Below are 16,167 nucleotides of genomic sequence, written 5' to 3'. Positions count from 1 at the left end.
AAACCAGTATTTTTACTATATTGCTCATTTTTCTCTTCACTTAATTCATAATGTTTGTCAGCTGTTTCCTATTATTGTCAGAACAGTCTGGGATGATTTATTTAGGCCTCAGAGTTGTCATATCATTCTTCCTGTTAGAATGTGTCATAAATTATTTCAACAGGTTTGTTTATTGCTTTTCAAGAAAAGCTAGAAGATTGATTTATCCAGGAGCTCTGCATCAATTTTTTAATGGCAGCCTGTCATCTGAGATGGGTTATTTTTTGCACTATAGCTGCCAATTCTGTTCAGCATCTCATGGTATGGCTCAGGAGCCCCACTCTGGCATTGCAATCTCTACTGCAATTGCTGTAGTAAAAACAATAGACAGAGACTGTGAATGGTTTTCTCGACCTTTTCTTTCTCGCTCAGTCCTATTTTCTCAGCCAACTGAGTTTTTCATTTCTGTTCATCTCTTTTCAATGTGGTTTATTCTTTAGGCAGGTTCTATCACAGCGGTTTTGTTGTATAATGTAGTTACCAAAGGACTTAAAGTTAAATTGCATAACCCATTACAATGATATCTGACACAGTTGATGGGTGACAATAAGCCATTTTACAGTGGGTTTCAGAGAAAGCAGATGTGTCTGTATCAGTTCTGTAAGGTATTAATAATTAAACACGAACAAATGGAGTTATACACATTTACTATCATGAAATAAACCTCTTGGTATCTAAGAACAGTACCTCCTCAGTGCATTCTCTAAGACGGTGTATCCTCTACCAATAATCAGTAGAAAGGCCAAGGACAAAACAAAAAGGATGGCAGAAAAAGATTTTAATCTTTGCCCAGCACTACATACTAGTTGAGTTTACAATTATCACAAGGTAGCGGGAGTGGTTACCTTGGAAATTACCACAGGAGCGGTCCTCAGTATGGAATATCAATACAGCAGCTGAGTAATAGGCACAGATTTAGAAAATAGAACATAACAGCACAGGCCCTGCGGCCCTCGATGTTGTGCCGGCCTGTGATACCGATCTGAAGCCCATCTAACCTACACTATTCCATGTATGTCCATATGCTTATCCAATGACGACTTAAATGTACTTAAAGTTGGCAAATCTACTACCGTTGCAGGCAAAACATTCCATTCCCTTACTACTCACTGAGTAAAGAAACCACCTCTGACATCTGTCCTACATCTTTCACCCCTCAATTTAAAGCTATGCCCCCTCGTGCTCGCCGTCATCATCCTAGCAAAAAGGCTCTTCCTATCCACCCTATCTAACCCTCTGATTACTTTATATGTTTCAATTAAGTCACCTCTCAACCTTCTTCTCTCTAATGAAAACAGCCTCAAGTCCCTCAGCCTTTCCTCGTAAGACCTTCCTTCCATACCAGGCAACATCCTAGTAAATCTCCTCTGCACCCGTTCCAAAGCTTCCACATCCTCCTTATAATGCGGTGACCAGAACTGTATGCAATACTCCGAGTGCGGCCGCACCAGAGTTTTGTACAGCTGCAGCATAACCTCTTGGTTCCGGAACTTGATCCCTCTATTAATAAAAGCTACTGCCTTAGATCCTTTGGAGATCAAGGTTGAATGTCTTTCCTTCAGTTTTTGTTGTAAGTAGCTATGGTCTGTAGACAACTTGAAAGCATTCAATAGCATCAAAGAGAAGTGTAGTGATTGAAACAAAGTAGACCTCATTAAATACAAGGTTGTTAACCTGGGCCGATCAGGAAAGCCTTGGCTGACCAACATAAACAAGAGATTAGAGTCCAAGATAACAAACTGTGAAGCTGGATGAACACAGCAGGCCAAGCAGCATCTCAGAAGCACAAAAGCTGACGTTTCGGGCCTAGGCCCTTCATCAGAGGGGGATGGGGAGAGGGGTCTTAAATAAATAGGGAGAGGGGGGAGGTGGACCAAAGATGGATAGAGGAGAAGATAGGTGGAGAGGAGAGTATGAGTGGGGAGGTGGGGAGGGGATAGGTCAGTCCAGGGAGGGTGGACAGGTCAAGGAGGCGGGATGAGGTTAGTAGGTAGGAAATGGAGGTGCGGCTTGAGGTGGGAGGAGGGGATATGTGAGAGGAAGAACAGGTTAGGGAGGCGGGGACAAGCTGGGCTGGTTTTGTGATGCAGTGGGGGAAGGGGAGATTTTGAAGCTTGTGAAGTCCACATTGATACCATTGGGCCGTAGGGTTCCCAAGTGGAATATGAATTGCTGTTCCTGCAACCTTCGGGTGGCATCATTGTGGCACTGCAGGAGGCCCATGATGGACATGTTGTCTGAGGAATGGGAGGGGGAGTTAAAATAGTTTGCGACTGGGAGGTGCAGTTGTTTGCAGAACACCTCCGAGCGGAGGTGTTCTGCAATGCGGTCCCCAAGCCTCTGCTTTGTTTCCCCAATGTTGAGGATGCCACACCGGGTACAGTGGATACAGTATACCACATTGGCAGATGTGCAGGTGAACATCTGCTTAATATGGAAAGTCATCCTGGGGCCTGGGATGGGGGTGAGGGAGGAGGTGTGAGGGCAAGCGTAGCACTTGCTGCGGTTGCAGGGGAAGGAGCCGGGTGTGGTGGGGTTGGAGGGGAGTGTGGAACGGACAAGGGAGTCACGGAGAGAGTGGTCTCTCCGGAAGGCAGACAAGGGTGGGGATGGAAAAATGTCTTGGGTGGTGGGGTTGGATTGTAGATGGCGGCAGTGTCGGAGGATGATGCGTTGTATCCGGAGGTTGGTGGGGTGGTATGTGAGAACGAGGTGGATCCTCTTGGTGCGTTTGTGGTGGGGGCGGGGTGTGAGGGAGATGTGGGCTCAATGTGGACTTCACAAGCTTCAAAATCTCCCCTCCCCCCAATGTATCCCAAAACCAGCCCAGCTTGTCCCCACCTCCCTAACCTGTTCTTCTTCTCACCTCTCCCCTCCTCCTACCTCAAGCCGTACCTCCATTTCCGACTACTAACCTCGTCCTGCCTCCTTGACCTGTCCATCCTCCCTGGACCAACTTATCCCCTCCCCAACATCCCCACCCATACTCTCCTCTCCACCTATCTTCTTTTCTCTCCATCTTCGGTCCGCTTCCCCCGGCTCCCTATTTATTCCAGAACCCTCTCCTCATTCCCCTCTCTGATGAAAGGTCTAAGCCCGAAACGTCAGCTTTTGTGCTCCTGAGATGCTGCTTGGCCTGCTGTGTTCATCCAGCTTCACACTTTGTTATCTTGGATTCTCCAGCATCTGCAGTTCCCATTATCTCTGAAGAGATTAGAGTCCCTTCAGTTGAGGACTAACTCTGAGCTGGCCAGCCAACCTAATGAAAATATTAGTGAAAATCTTCTGAGTGGTACAGGCAAATCATGGTAAGCAAAGGATGTACAGATCAAAAATACTTAGACAGAGGCTTACAGATTAGATTGCACAGGGTGTGCACCAGGCAAGATCAAATCAATATTATTGGAAGTTAGAGTCCATCCGTTAGCCTAATAGATCAGAAGAAGCTGTTCCTGAACCTGTGTGTGTGTGTCAGGATTCTTTATCTTCTGCCTGATGAAAGAGATCATTACCAGGGTGTTGACTGTCTTTCTATTCCATGTAAATGGAATTCATGGATGGAAGGTTGGCTCCTATGATAGTCTGGACTGTACACACTGCCTTCTGTGTTTCTTGTGGTTCTGGGCAGTATAGTTGCGATACTAGGCCGTTATGCACCGGTCAGTATGCTTTCAATGATGCATCTATAGACATTGTTGAGAAACTCCTTATGGATATTTCAAATTTCCTGAGCTGCCTGAGGAGGAAGAAGAGGCTTTGCTATGCCTTCCTGTCTGCTGCATCTATGTGGGAAGTCCAGGACAGGTTGTCTTTTACTGTCACTCTGAATAACTTGATGCTCTTCACTCTCTTAACCTCAGTTCCATTAACATAGGTGGGGATGTGCTCGCCTCCTTAATTTCTGGAGTCAGTGATCAGTTCTTTAGTTTTGTTGACATTGAGAGACAAATTGTTTTCATTGCACCACATTACCAACCCCCCCCCCCCCCCCATTTTAAGAAAGATATGTTAAAGACGATCAGTACCACAAAACAATTCTTTTACCCCACTGCGGATCGCACAGAGTTGCAAAGATCATAGTTAGCTGGTGTTACTGCCCTGTTTTCAGAAGGAAAGGGTTAAGTACACAAAGTTCATGGTTTCAGAAAAAGTCAACTCGGCCCTTTGTTCTAACTATTTTTCTATGTTGGATATTTAATTAGGAGGACAATTACTCTTTATGTGCATCCAATCATGGCTTGAAATACTCAAGTATATGTTCTGCTTTTGGGATTCAGCTCACAACAGTGCCAAACTTCTTACAGAAGTGTTCTTTCATCTGTCATACAGCACAGTTTTGGAATATGCATACTTTGAGGTTAATTGGCCCTGACTGAGCTGACAGGGGGATGGGGAGGCTACATTCTGAACTATTTGTGAGGTATTCTATTTTTAACAGCAGTGAGTTCTTGATCAAGTTGGAATCTTCATTATCAAGTCTCGAACTCTTTCCCCTTTCCAGATGAATATGCAATGTTTTGCTTTCTGTGATTCATTTAACTGAAATTGTCCTCTTCTATGGAAGTCACATCAGTACTCTGCCTCATGTTTGAAATTGATGCTAACCTACTAGCTGCATTCTGGTGTCTGAAGAAATGTTGGGCTCCTAATAACAAAAAAGCTGTGGGTCCACAAGCTGTCAGGAGAATTCATTGTTGCTTTTTGTCTGTCCCAATGTCACTTTGCCAAGGGGGAAGATAAAATGCATTCTTTCCACATACTGGACCCAGTCTTTGACAGCAAGATCAAACAAATCATGCTTCCCAAACAGACTCCCTGATTGCTGTTAATCTGGTCCAAACAGGGAGCTCTTATTCTTAGGTCTACCTGGCTGACCTCAGTCCAATAATGACACCATTTTTATAGATAATAAAGAAGTGACTTCATAGCTAAAGGTTTATTTCTAATTGATAGGAAACTTTTATCATTTTCCACATTCACTTCAAGTTTGAAACGACTATCAAATTTTCTGATAGTTTTATATTGCTATAAATTTGAGTTTTCTTAGAATCCCTACAGTGTGGAAACAGGTCCTTCATCTCAACATGTCCACCCTGACCCATTCCCCCTCTAACCCACCTAAATCTACACATCCCTGAACACGAGGGGCAATTTAGCATGGCCAATCCACCTAACCTGCACATCTTGGGACTGTGGGAGGAAACTGGAGCACCTGGAGGAAACCCACGCAGACTTGAGAATGTGCAAACTCCACACAGACATGGCCCAAGGGTAGAATCTAACCTAGGTCCGTGGTGTTGTGATAATGGGAACTGCAGATGCTGGAGAAACCAAGATAATAAAATGTGAGGCTGGGTGAACACAGCAGGCCCAGCAGCATCTCAGGAGCACAAAAGCTGACGTTTTGGGCCTAGACCCTTCATCAGAGAGGGGGATGGGGTGAGGGTTCTGGAATAAATAGGGAGAGAGGGGAAGGCGGATGGAAGATAGAGAGAAAAGAAGATAGGTGGAGAGGAGAGTATAGGTGGGGAGGTAGGGAGGGGATAGGTCAGTCCAGGGAAGATGGACAGGTCAAGGAGGTGGGATGAGGTTAGTAGGTAGGAGTTGGAGGTGCGGCTTGGGGTGGGAGGAAGGGATGGGTGAGAGGAAGAACAGGTTAGGGAGGCAGAGACAGGCTGGGCTGATTTTGGGATGCAGTGGGGGGAGGGGATGAACTGGACTGGTTTTGGGATGCGGTGGGGGAAGGGGAGATTTTGAAGCTGGTGAAGTCCACATTGATACCTCCCCACCTATACTCTCCTCTCCACCTATCTTCTTTTCTCAATCTTCGGTCCACCTCCTCCTCTCTCCCTATTTATTCCAGAACCTTCACCCCATCCCCCTCTCTGATGAAGGGTCTAGGCCCGAAACGTCAGCTTTTGTGCTCCTGAGATGCTGCTGGGCCTGCTGTGTTCATCCAGCCTCACATTTTATTATCCCTGGTGCTGTGAGGCAGCAATGCTAACACACTGAGCCACTGTGCCTGTCCCAGTTTTATTAGCAATTACTTTTGGAAGACTGAAAATCATTGTTACATTTGTATCATCACCCTGACAATTCTTTGTTCTCATTTTAGTTAAGATTTTTGTTCTTTCTCAAAAACAAGTATTACAAGGGGAAGCGGCAACAAAATGGCTCACAGAGGCTTGCACAAAATGATTTTGTTTTTAGTTCCACGATGACTATAATGACATTTACTCCTTTTCTAATCACTATTTTTGAGAGTTTTCATGCTTAGGTATTGAGAAAGATTTGCATAACCTGAGTTCAAAGTAGATTTTAGTGAGCAATGCTTTATAAAGTGTTTCTAGCTTGCAAGTTTGAAACTACCATTCATGAAATGTCTGAAAAATTGGATCACCATTCTGGCTGACTGCATGTGATACACAACATTCTATATTACCATGTGGTACAATGATAGCTGTTTGCACTTATTTAGCATTTTCACCTTATTAAAAAGTCTGAGGCAGTTTAAAGGAATTTTTGTAAAACAAAATTTGACACCAACCCACATAAGGAGTTACAGTTATAGTGTCTTTAAATAAAGCTGTCTAATAATTGTCTAAAAGCCACTTTTAGAATGTACCATGCTTCAACCTTTTTTTAATGAAAACTAGAACAATTCTTGGCAATGAATGGAAGCAGTAGGGTAGTTATTGGCTTCACTATGTCATTCAGCTGTCTATCCCATTGCTTCAAGTGATCATTTGACATCAAGCAACCCAGCTTGACTTGTACTGCCCAAAAGTTTGAACAAAGCTCAACCCAAAATGTGGAAAATTCCAAAACATCTCTCAGCCTCTGATCCAAATTTCCAGATTTGACTGACAGTGTTAAGGTTGACTACTGAAAGCTTGAACAAAGAGGCAGGTTCCAGAAAGTGTTTTAGTAATGGAGGAAGAAGTAAACCAGGCATATTTAAAAGAAAATTCTACAGCTTGGGTCTTGGGTATCTATAAAGTTGCTGAATTACGAGATGCACAATAGAGCAAATTGGATGACCAGAGATATCTTGGAGACTTTATGGTTAAGAAAGATTAGGAAGGATTGAGGCAATAGTGGAATTCAAACAGATGAAAATGCCAAATTGAGGCCCTGATATACTAGGAACCAATATAAAGCTGCAAGCACAGTAATATGTTTGAACAAGACTTGGTGTGAGTTAGGGTATGAGCAGTTTACTTTTAGATGAGTTTAACTTGCTGGAGCATGGAAGATGAGAAGGAGCCAGGAGAATATTGCGTGGACATGTTTTCTTCATGCCAAAACTGTTTTGATTGAGAACTAGTTCGTGGATATTGATTGCTGTAAGTAGTCAAAAACACCTTTACCATTTTATAATATGAATATCAGGAAATTACACAATTAGCTAGCTGGATAATGATTCTTATGAATATAGAAAATAGACTTAAGTCCCTGCATCTACATTAATAGCTGCATGCACTTATTTACTGATGTCATCAAATTTGTAGGCCCACAGGTTTTCAAATTTTCAACAGTTATGCCATTTTTACTTAGAGGGGGAGAAGATTTTTATGTACCCCATTGCAATTTCCAAACTATAGATGTGAATATGGCAGTCTAAATAGTCAAAAAGTAAAAGGCCTTTATTGTTTTTCTATGTCAAGATTATACCTACACCTTTTGACATTGGTGAAGAGCACTGCAAGGCTGCTAACCCAATCTATGCATTGAGTCGTCGACAAGTACTGAACTGCAGCACAACTTGTTAAGAAACATTGATAATGGGAACTGCAGATGCTGGAGAATCCAAGATAATAAAATGTGAGGCTGGATGAACCCAGCAGGCCCAGCAGCATCCCAGGAGCATAAAAGCTGACGCTGATGAAGGGTCTAGGCCCGAAACGTCAGCTTTTATGCTCCTGGGATGCTGCTGGGCCTGCTGTGTTCATCCAGCCTCACATTTTATTATCTTGTTAAGAAACATATTTTGTTTCCAAGTGAGATGCATTGCTTTGATGTAAACTTTGATTCTCAATTTTATTCAATTAAATTTCAAAAGGTGCTTATCTTTGTAGCACATGAAAAATATACAATGTTTTGGCATGGATAGCAGCAAATCTTGCACAGCTGATGGTCAAATAAATAACCTGAGTTAGCATGTGTTGTGTGTGCTGTTTAATTATAACAGAACTACCAAATGTATTATTTCAACAGCGGTTTTCATGACTAATGGTTCCTTAAGCTGCTGATTATTAGATGGCTGCAGTAAAATATAAAGGGGTGGAGGACAAAAACACCCTCACTGTGTCTGGGGAAAGAACTTCAGTCATGGGAGCACCCAACTGGTTGGGGGGGGGACATCACTATCATAGAAGAAACTCTAATCACTGGCAGGTTCTTTCCTATGCTTGCTGCTGGTAGACTCATTAGTGATCTGTTACCTTCTTCCTGTTCCCTCAGTAAGTGATAGGGTGGTGACCCAGGGCCACCAAATGATAACAATAAGCCCGAGTGGCTGGGCTGCTTCTGTGGAAGTGCAAATACTCCATTTGTCTAGAGGTGGGTTAGCTCAATTGGCTGGGGGTGGATGCTGGTTGCAAAGCAGAATAATGTCAACAATGTGACTTCAATTCCTGCACTCGCTGAGGTTACCATGAAGGACTTCTTCTCAGCCTTCGCCTCATCTGAGACATAGTGCCACATAGGTTAAACCATCACTTGTGATTCCTCTCTAATGAGAGTGCAGCTAAATGTTCCAGCAGTGACTATGGTGACTTTGACTTTACCTATGTGTCAACGCAAATGCAAGAAGTATTGTTACTTCATCACTACATCTAATAAATTACTTTGTTAGAATTAAAAAAGCTTTTGAAAACAAAAACTAAAAGTAGCTCTTGAGAAAATCCCAAGAAAATTTCTCTCAACATAGAAGTGGCCTGTGCCAATGTATATCAAATCCTGTCCAACACCACATATGTCACCTGGAATTTGAAAAAATCAATAACTCCCATTGAAACTCCTCATACTCATACTCCTTGATAGTGCTGCCAACTTATTTAGACCACTTCAGATGAAAGGTATCTTCTTACGAGTTTCAACACTATACTAAAGGAAAAATCCGTTCTCTTCCACCATGCCTGGATTTTCACAATAAGATGGCACTCACCTTCTTAGTTTGTCCCTCACTTCTGCATTCTTAATCTCATTTTGCAAGTCTTCAAAGGTCTGAACAGCAGTCATGTTACAAAATACTCTGTAATCCGAATAGGGGGGGATGCCATGATCGCGACCCCGTTGAATGTTCATTGCTGCCAAGTCCAAAGCTACAGCATGAGCCATGGAAAAAAGCCTTTCTGTCAATTCCAAATTGAGAACCTCTGAAGAGACTCGCATCTTTCCTGCAGATGCAAAAAGTCCGCGAAGAAGTGGATCAATACCCCCTTCTTGGATAAGTCTGAATGGAGAGAAGAAAGCTTTGTGAAGAGGAAGGTGACCTTCTGGAATTGGTTGAAAAGAACTGTTCAGTCGTTGGAGAATAGGATTGATTAATGTATGACCAAACCGAAAAGCTGCTGTGGCGAAAGCATTAAAAATAGCACCATTCATGTTTGGATTGTAGCTATTATATGGTCCAAGCATTTTCATTCCTACGTCTCCAAGAATTTTGGGGAGCCAGTGGTAGTATGTGATGTGCTGCATCTGCGCTCCAAGAATCTTTCGTGCTTCATGATAAACAGTATTGCCATCCCAGTGAGGATTCAATCTCAGCAGTTCAGTGGCAATACGATTATGTTCACGGAACCACAAGGTATGCATGGCTGTCAGTGCAACCTGTTCATTCGCTCTGTGATCTCCTGCAAGGAAGCAAGGAATTGGACTTTCATTTTCATCTTTCAAGCATTCTATAGTTTGACCTGTGGCAAAAGGCAACATGTGTTTACCAGATCTTGGCACAAGTTCACCTTCTTTTAACAGACCACGCTGATTTGTTAGGTCTCGAATTTCCATGGAATCGCGGTCTGTGCTACCATATACGTTTGATGCATCTATATATGACGTTAGGCGATTGATCTGTTCTCTGGCATATACTGATTTCATCAATAAGGAAGTCACACCACTGCCACATACTGGACTGGAGCGAACAAAGGACATGCATCTAGTATTTCTCACTCGAGGATCGTTTTCTGGAATGATAATTGGAAAGCAAGGGGGATCATTACTGCATGCAAAACTGCAAGACTCTCCATCAAAAAACCGAGACATACTGAGAGCTGGCACGGTTAGATCTAAGTCATGGTCGAGGAATTGGCCCCATTGCATCAGAATATGTGTAAACTTGTCATCTAGAGTTATTGCCTCTGTCCCAATCATTGTTGTTGAAACAAGGCGAGGGAGTGGTAAGAGGTGGCTGTTGTATAGGCGATTGGAATCAGTACCTCTCGGAAGGCTGAAACCATTTTCGTAAACTGGTTTTAGAATTCTCTCAAATGCTGTGAGTGATGCTCCCCACATTGGATGCTGGAGGTTGTTACATGTACCATCGTGGCTTCGATATTTTTGATGATAACATATGTCTGAGCAATTTGGGAATCGCCTATGCGCTGTGCACCCAGAGAGATTGGCTATTAAGTCCAGGTAACGTGGAGAAACAAGATCGTTGTAGCGGAAGTCTGAAAGAAATAAACCGAAGCAGGAATAGTTAACATAAGCGACTCTATCCTTGGAGATCAATTTCTCTCACCCATTTGAAAAATTCCTCTGTCTTGACACAGAGCTTTCCGTCTAATTTAAAATATAAACACCTGAACCGAAGAAAGTGTGGAAGGAGCAAATAAATGCAGTTTTTTTTAAAAAAATAAAATTAATTCTAACTCTAAATTAGAGAATTAATAAATGAGATACAATTAGTTTTTGCAATAAGAGCAGTGTTGAATACTCAAAGCACATTTTCAATAGAAATTACTAGCAGATTGTGGTTGCTGTTTGGGCATGGCTCAACTTCACAAGTGAATACTTTTCCTTTTGGTGTTATTCTATTGGAGCTCATTTTCTAACCAGCAGACAAATCGGGTGACAATAAGCCCCTGATGTACTGGATTAAGGAATTACAACATGACTGAGAGTAGAAAGCAACTTAAAACACAGTAATGGAATGCAAGCACAGCAGTTCAGTTTACTTGTCTAATGATACTATCATTTCTAACCTACCATTGTGGATCCCCAATCAGTAGAAATACAAATGGCCCAGATCTTCTGATCTGGACCAGAAACACTTTTTTGCTTTATTTTTAAAAGAAAGCTCATATTAATAAACCAAGGTAAAATAAAATTAAGGTGTTAGAAATCCCTACACTGTGGAAACAGGCCCTTCGGCCCAATCAGTCCATACCAAACCTCAAAGCATTCCACGCAGACCCACCTAACATACACATCCCTGAACACCACAATGGACAATTTAGCATGGCCAACACAACTAGCATGCACGTCTTTGGACCGTGGGAAGAAACCCATGCACACACAGGGAGAATGTCCATGTGGAGTTTGCACAGTCACCTGAGGATTGAGTCGACGCTGGGTCCCTGGGTCTGTGAGGCAGCAGTGCTAACCACTGAGCCACCTTGCTACCAAATGCAAGTAAAGCTAAGGTGCAGACAGCAGATTAGTGACAAGGAATGTGTTGTGTGCTTTGTGGAAAGCCATGGACATTATACAGGACCTTGAAAAGCACGTGTGGAAAATATCACCAGTTCTAGGTTCTAGAGCTCAAGTGGAGGCTGGAGTCACTGCGGCATGTCCATGAGACCAAAGGTAATGTTGATAGGATATTCAGCGAAGTGGGTCACCCCAAATGGCAGGAGGTTGGAAGCAGAAATAGAACAGGCATCCATAGGGCAGCCGAAGACTACCATGGATACTCCCATACTATGGAAGTCCCTAGGTCCCATTCACAAATTGACTGTTTTGGATAGCAAAGAGGGGGGTTGGGGCCTCAGGTGTGTAGTCAGGGCCAAATTCTTGGCACCGCAGGCAGCTCAGCTGTACAACAGGCTCTTTATTTTCTTATTCATTAATGGGATGAGGGCATCGCCAGCTAGGCAGCATTTATTACCCAACCCCAATTGCCTAGAGGGCAGGTGAGGGTCAACCACATTGCACTGGGACTGGAGTCACATACTGGCCAGACTAGGTAAGGATGGTAGTTTCCTTCCCTGAAGGACATTAGTGAGCTGGATCGGTTTTTCTAACAGTCAACAGTGGATTCACAGTCATTATTAGATTCTTTAATTCCAGATATTTTATTGAATTCAAATTTCACTATCTGCCATGACAGGATTTGAATCCGGGTCCCCAGAACATTATCTGGGTATCTGGATTAATAGTACAGCGATAATACCACAAGGCTGTCAAGGAGGAAGAGGTGAAGAGCAGTTCTGGTAGTTAGTCAAGGGTACAGACGGACGTTTCTGTGACTTTAGACTTGTCTCCAGAATGGCATATTGTCTCCTTTAGTGGATTATCTATACTTGAACAGGACTGGAACAAATAAATTCAAAGCAAGATTCATTGGCGCAGTTGGGAAGGGTTTTAGCTAGATTGGCAGGGATGGGAACCTGATGAACAGATCAGTACAGGACAAATTCCGAGCAGGGAATAGGAGGCAGAAAGTTAGCAAATAACTGAAAGATAAATGGTTGATGAAATATGTTCAGCATAGCAACTTAATGTTAAAGCGGTACAAAATAATAGAATTCCTACAATGTGGAAGTAGGCCATTTGGCCTATCAAGTCTACACCAACCCTCAAAAGCATCTCAACAATCCCACCTCCCTAACTATCCCTATTCTCATGGCTAATTCACTTATCCTGCAGAGCTCTGGACACCATGGGCAGTTTAGCATGGCCAATCAACATAACCTGCACATCTTTGGACTGTAGGAGGAAACTGCAGCATCCAGAAAAAACCCAGATAGACACGGAGAATACGCAAATGCCACTCAGCCTGAGAGTGGAATCAAACCCATGCTCCTGGCACTAAGGCAGCAGTGCTAACCACTGAGCCACTATGCCACCCAATATATGTAAATGAAAACACTAAAGTAAAGAAAGCTCATAATCTGAGACCACACAAAGTCTCATGGTTGCATGGTTGTTATAATAGAAATTTGGCTTAAAGAGCAACACAATTCACAGCTCAACCTGCACATAGAGTCGTCAGGCCAGGTACAGAGGAGGTCAAAAAGCTGGGAGTGTAGCACCACTGGTTAGGGAATCAATTACAGCTGTGAGGAAGGATGATATATTAAAATGACACATCAAATGAGGCCACGTGAATGGAACTTTGAAAAAAAGAACAGCCAGGCTACTAGAAGTGTAAAATAGAACCCCAAATAGTGGAAGTCAGATAGCAGCAGCATAGTTGAGGGCTTCTATTTTCCTAATATCAACTGGGGTATGAACAGTATGAAAGACACAGAGGGCACAAAACTCTTGAAGTACATCCAAGAATACTTTTCTTAGAAGACATATAACAAATGCAATGAAATGGTTGCAATTCTAGATTCAGTCTTAGAAAATTAAGCTGGTTAAATGGATGAAGTAGCGTTAGAACATAGAACATAGAACATAGAAAAGCACAGCACAATACAGGCCCTTCGGCCCATGATGTTGTGCTGTTGGTTAAGATTTTGAAGAAAGTGACCACAATACAATAAGATTTAAAGCCTTTTTATGGAAAAGGAAAAATATAAAACAAGAGTAAAAGTTCTAAACTGGGGAAGACAGATTTTATGAGGCTGAAAGATGATCTGGTGAAGATAGATTGGGTAGAGCTATTCAAAAGACCAGATCACTGAGGGGCATTCAAAGTGAAATTCTACAGGCTCATTTTAGACATGTCTCCATAAAGCTAAAGACTGGCTTTGGTAAATCTGGGGTCCTCCCAAAAAACTTAATACTGCAGAGAACCTAGAGGTGTACAGTAGGTGCAACGATGAAATTTAAAAAAAATAGAAAAATGGAGAGGATATGAAAATATATTGATTGTATAAAATCAAGAAAAACACAAAAATAAATTATTGGTGCATTAAGAGCAAAAAGTTAACTCTGGAAAAAGCAAACTATCAGATATGTACATGGTAATTTGTGCATAATTGCAGAAGTTGTGAACAAGGTTCTTAATGAATAATTTGTCTCTGTCTTCATGACAGATTGGGATGATGTGGACATTATTGTTAAAAAGGAATCTGAAATATTCAATACTATAAGCATAATGTAAGAGGAACCACTAACATCCTTGAAAGTAGACAAAGCATGAGGGATATATGGATTGTATCTCAGGCTGTTGAAGGGAGCCAGGGAAGAAATATTGAATGCCATAGCATCATTTTCCAGTTCATACTAGATGCAGGTGATGTGGCAGAAGATTGGAGATCTATAAGCCATTGCTTAAAAAGTGCTTGAGGGATTCCTGAAAGAGTTACAGGCAGTGTTCGGTGTATGGCCAAGTTATTAGAATCAAATTAGGAGATAAAAGTAAACTCACTTAGAAAGACATGGATTATTTAGGGATAACAACAAAGTGTTGAAGCTGGATGAACACAGCAGGTCAAGCAGCATCTTAGGAGCAAAAAAGCTGACATTTCGGGCCTAGACCCTTCATCAGAGAGGAGGATGGGTAGAGGGTTCTGAAATAAATAAGGAGAGATGGGGAGGCAGACCAAAGATGGATAGAGGAGAAGATAGATGGAGAGGAGAGTATAGGTGGGGAGGTAAGGAGGGGATAGGTCGGTCCAGGGCGGACGGACAGGACAAGAAAGTGGGATGAGGTTAGTAGGTAGGAAATGGAGGTGTGGCTTGAGGTGGGAGGAGGGGATAGGTGAGAGGAAGAACAGGTTAGGGAGGTGGGGACAAGCTGGGCTGGTTTTGGGATGCAGTGGGGGTGAGGGGACGAGCTGGGCTGGCTTTGGGATGCGGGGGGGGGGGGGGGATTTTGAGCTTGTGAAGTCCACATTGATACCATTGGGCTGCAGGGTTCCCAAGCGGAATATGAGTTGCTGTTCCTGCAACCTTCGGGTGGCATCATTGTGGCACTGAAGGAGGCCCATGATGGACATGTCGTCTGAGGAATGGGAGGGGGAGATTTTGAAGCTTGTAAACAACTGCACCTCCCAGCCGCGAACCATTTTAACACACCCTCCCATTCCTTAAATGACATGTCCATCCTAGAATGATCCTAGAATAGCACTCAAACTAAAGATCAAAGCAAAGTTGGCCCCCATCTTTTCAAATGTCCTTTCTTAATTTATTTAATAACCAAAGTACATGCTGAAACTTATGAAGTATGGTTCCAGCGCTAACTCAATGGTAACAACTCAGTCCAATTCTGCAATACAGATTACATGCTAAAAATCATTACCACCTATTAGTATTAACTCTCTGGTTAAATATATAGTATTATGATAAATAATAATTTATTGATCATCTGCTAATCAACATCCTCCGCGATTTCCCAGGTGTTTCTGCTAAAGAATGTCTTCTGAAATCTCACTCACATGGCACAGAGAAAGCTAAGGTTGTACAATCTAACTTGAGTCACTGACTGTTATCTTTTGCTGCTTATTTTGTTCAGTGGAAACAAAATAGGCTTTCAGTAAAAAATAGATGCCCTGTTGGTTTTATTTGATGTGCATGTATATCACAATTCTCATACATATTTTATTTGACTTAAAGTACTCTGCAGAGAACATTGAACAAGCTCTGTTGCAATTTTCTATAAATTTTTTTTCTTTTCATTGCAAACTAGAACAGATATCTGGAATAATACAAAGAAAATCAGAATTTCCAATACGTTTACATCACCCAATGTGCAAATTAGATTAAGTACTTAATGAGGTACATTTCTGAAGAACAATTCACCCACAGTGATCAACAGAAAGGCATGCTGCAATAAATCATTGTGCTGGTTTACGTGCCATGAAAATTGTCTTGCCAAGTCATGAGGCCATAGAAAATATTAGTTAATTGCAGGGAAAGTAAACCTTAGCAGTAACTGTCGTTCAATATGAAAGTATTATGGTACTAGTTAGTTACTGCCATTAACTATCTCTCTACCTGCATTATCACCCA

General features: G+C 42.3%; 1 protein-coding gene across 2 annotated transcripts in view; it reads right to left on the bottom strand.

Annotated features, from left to right (window-relative positions):
- LOC125452046 (peroxidasin homolog) overlaps positions 1–16,167 on the bottom strand; it is a 499,162-nt gene that overhangs the window by 76,966 nt on the left and 406,029 nt on the right. Inside the window, exons 17-18 of one of the 2 annotated variants that reach the window (XM_059646061.1) lie at positions 10,479–10,712; positions 9,209–10,226 (exon numbers count right to left, since the gene is read on the bottom strand). In XM_059646061.1, the coding sequence (XP_059502044.1) occupies positions 9,209–10,226; positions 10,479–10,712 (1,252 nt within the window). Of the gene's footprint in view, positions 1–9,208; positions 10,713–16,167 lie in introns of both variants that reach the window. The other variant, XM_048529957.2, reaches the window with a different exon arrangement.

This window comes from Stegostoma tigrinum, chromosome 5, assembly GCF_030684315.1.
Source record: "Stegostoma tigrinum isolate sSteTig4 chromosome 5, sSteTig4.hap1, whole genome shotgun sequence".
NCBI classification, from domain to species: domain Eukaryota; kingdom Metazoa; phylum Chordata; class Chondrichthyes; order Orectolobiformes; family Stegostomatidae; genus Stegostoma; species Stegostoma tigrinum.
This window is presented reverse-complemented; position numbering and strand designations above follow the sequence as displayed.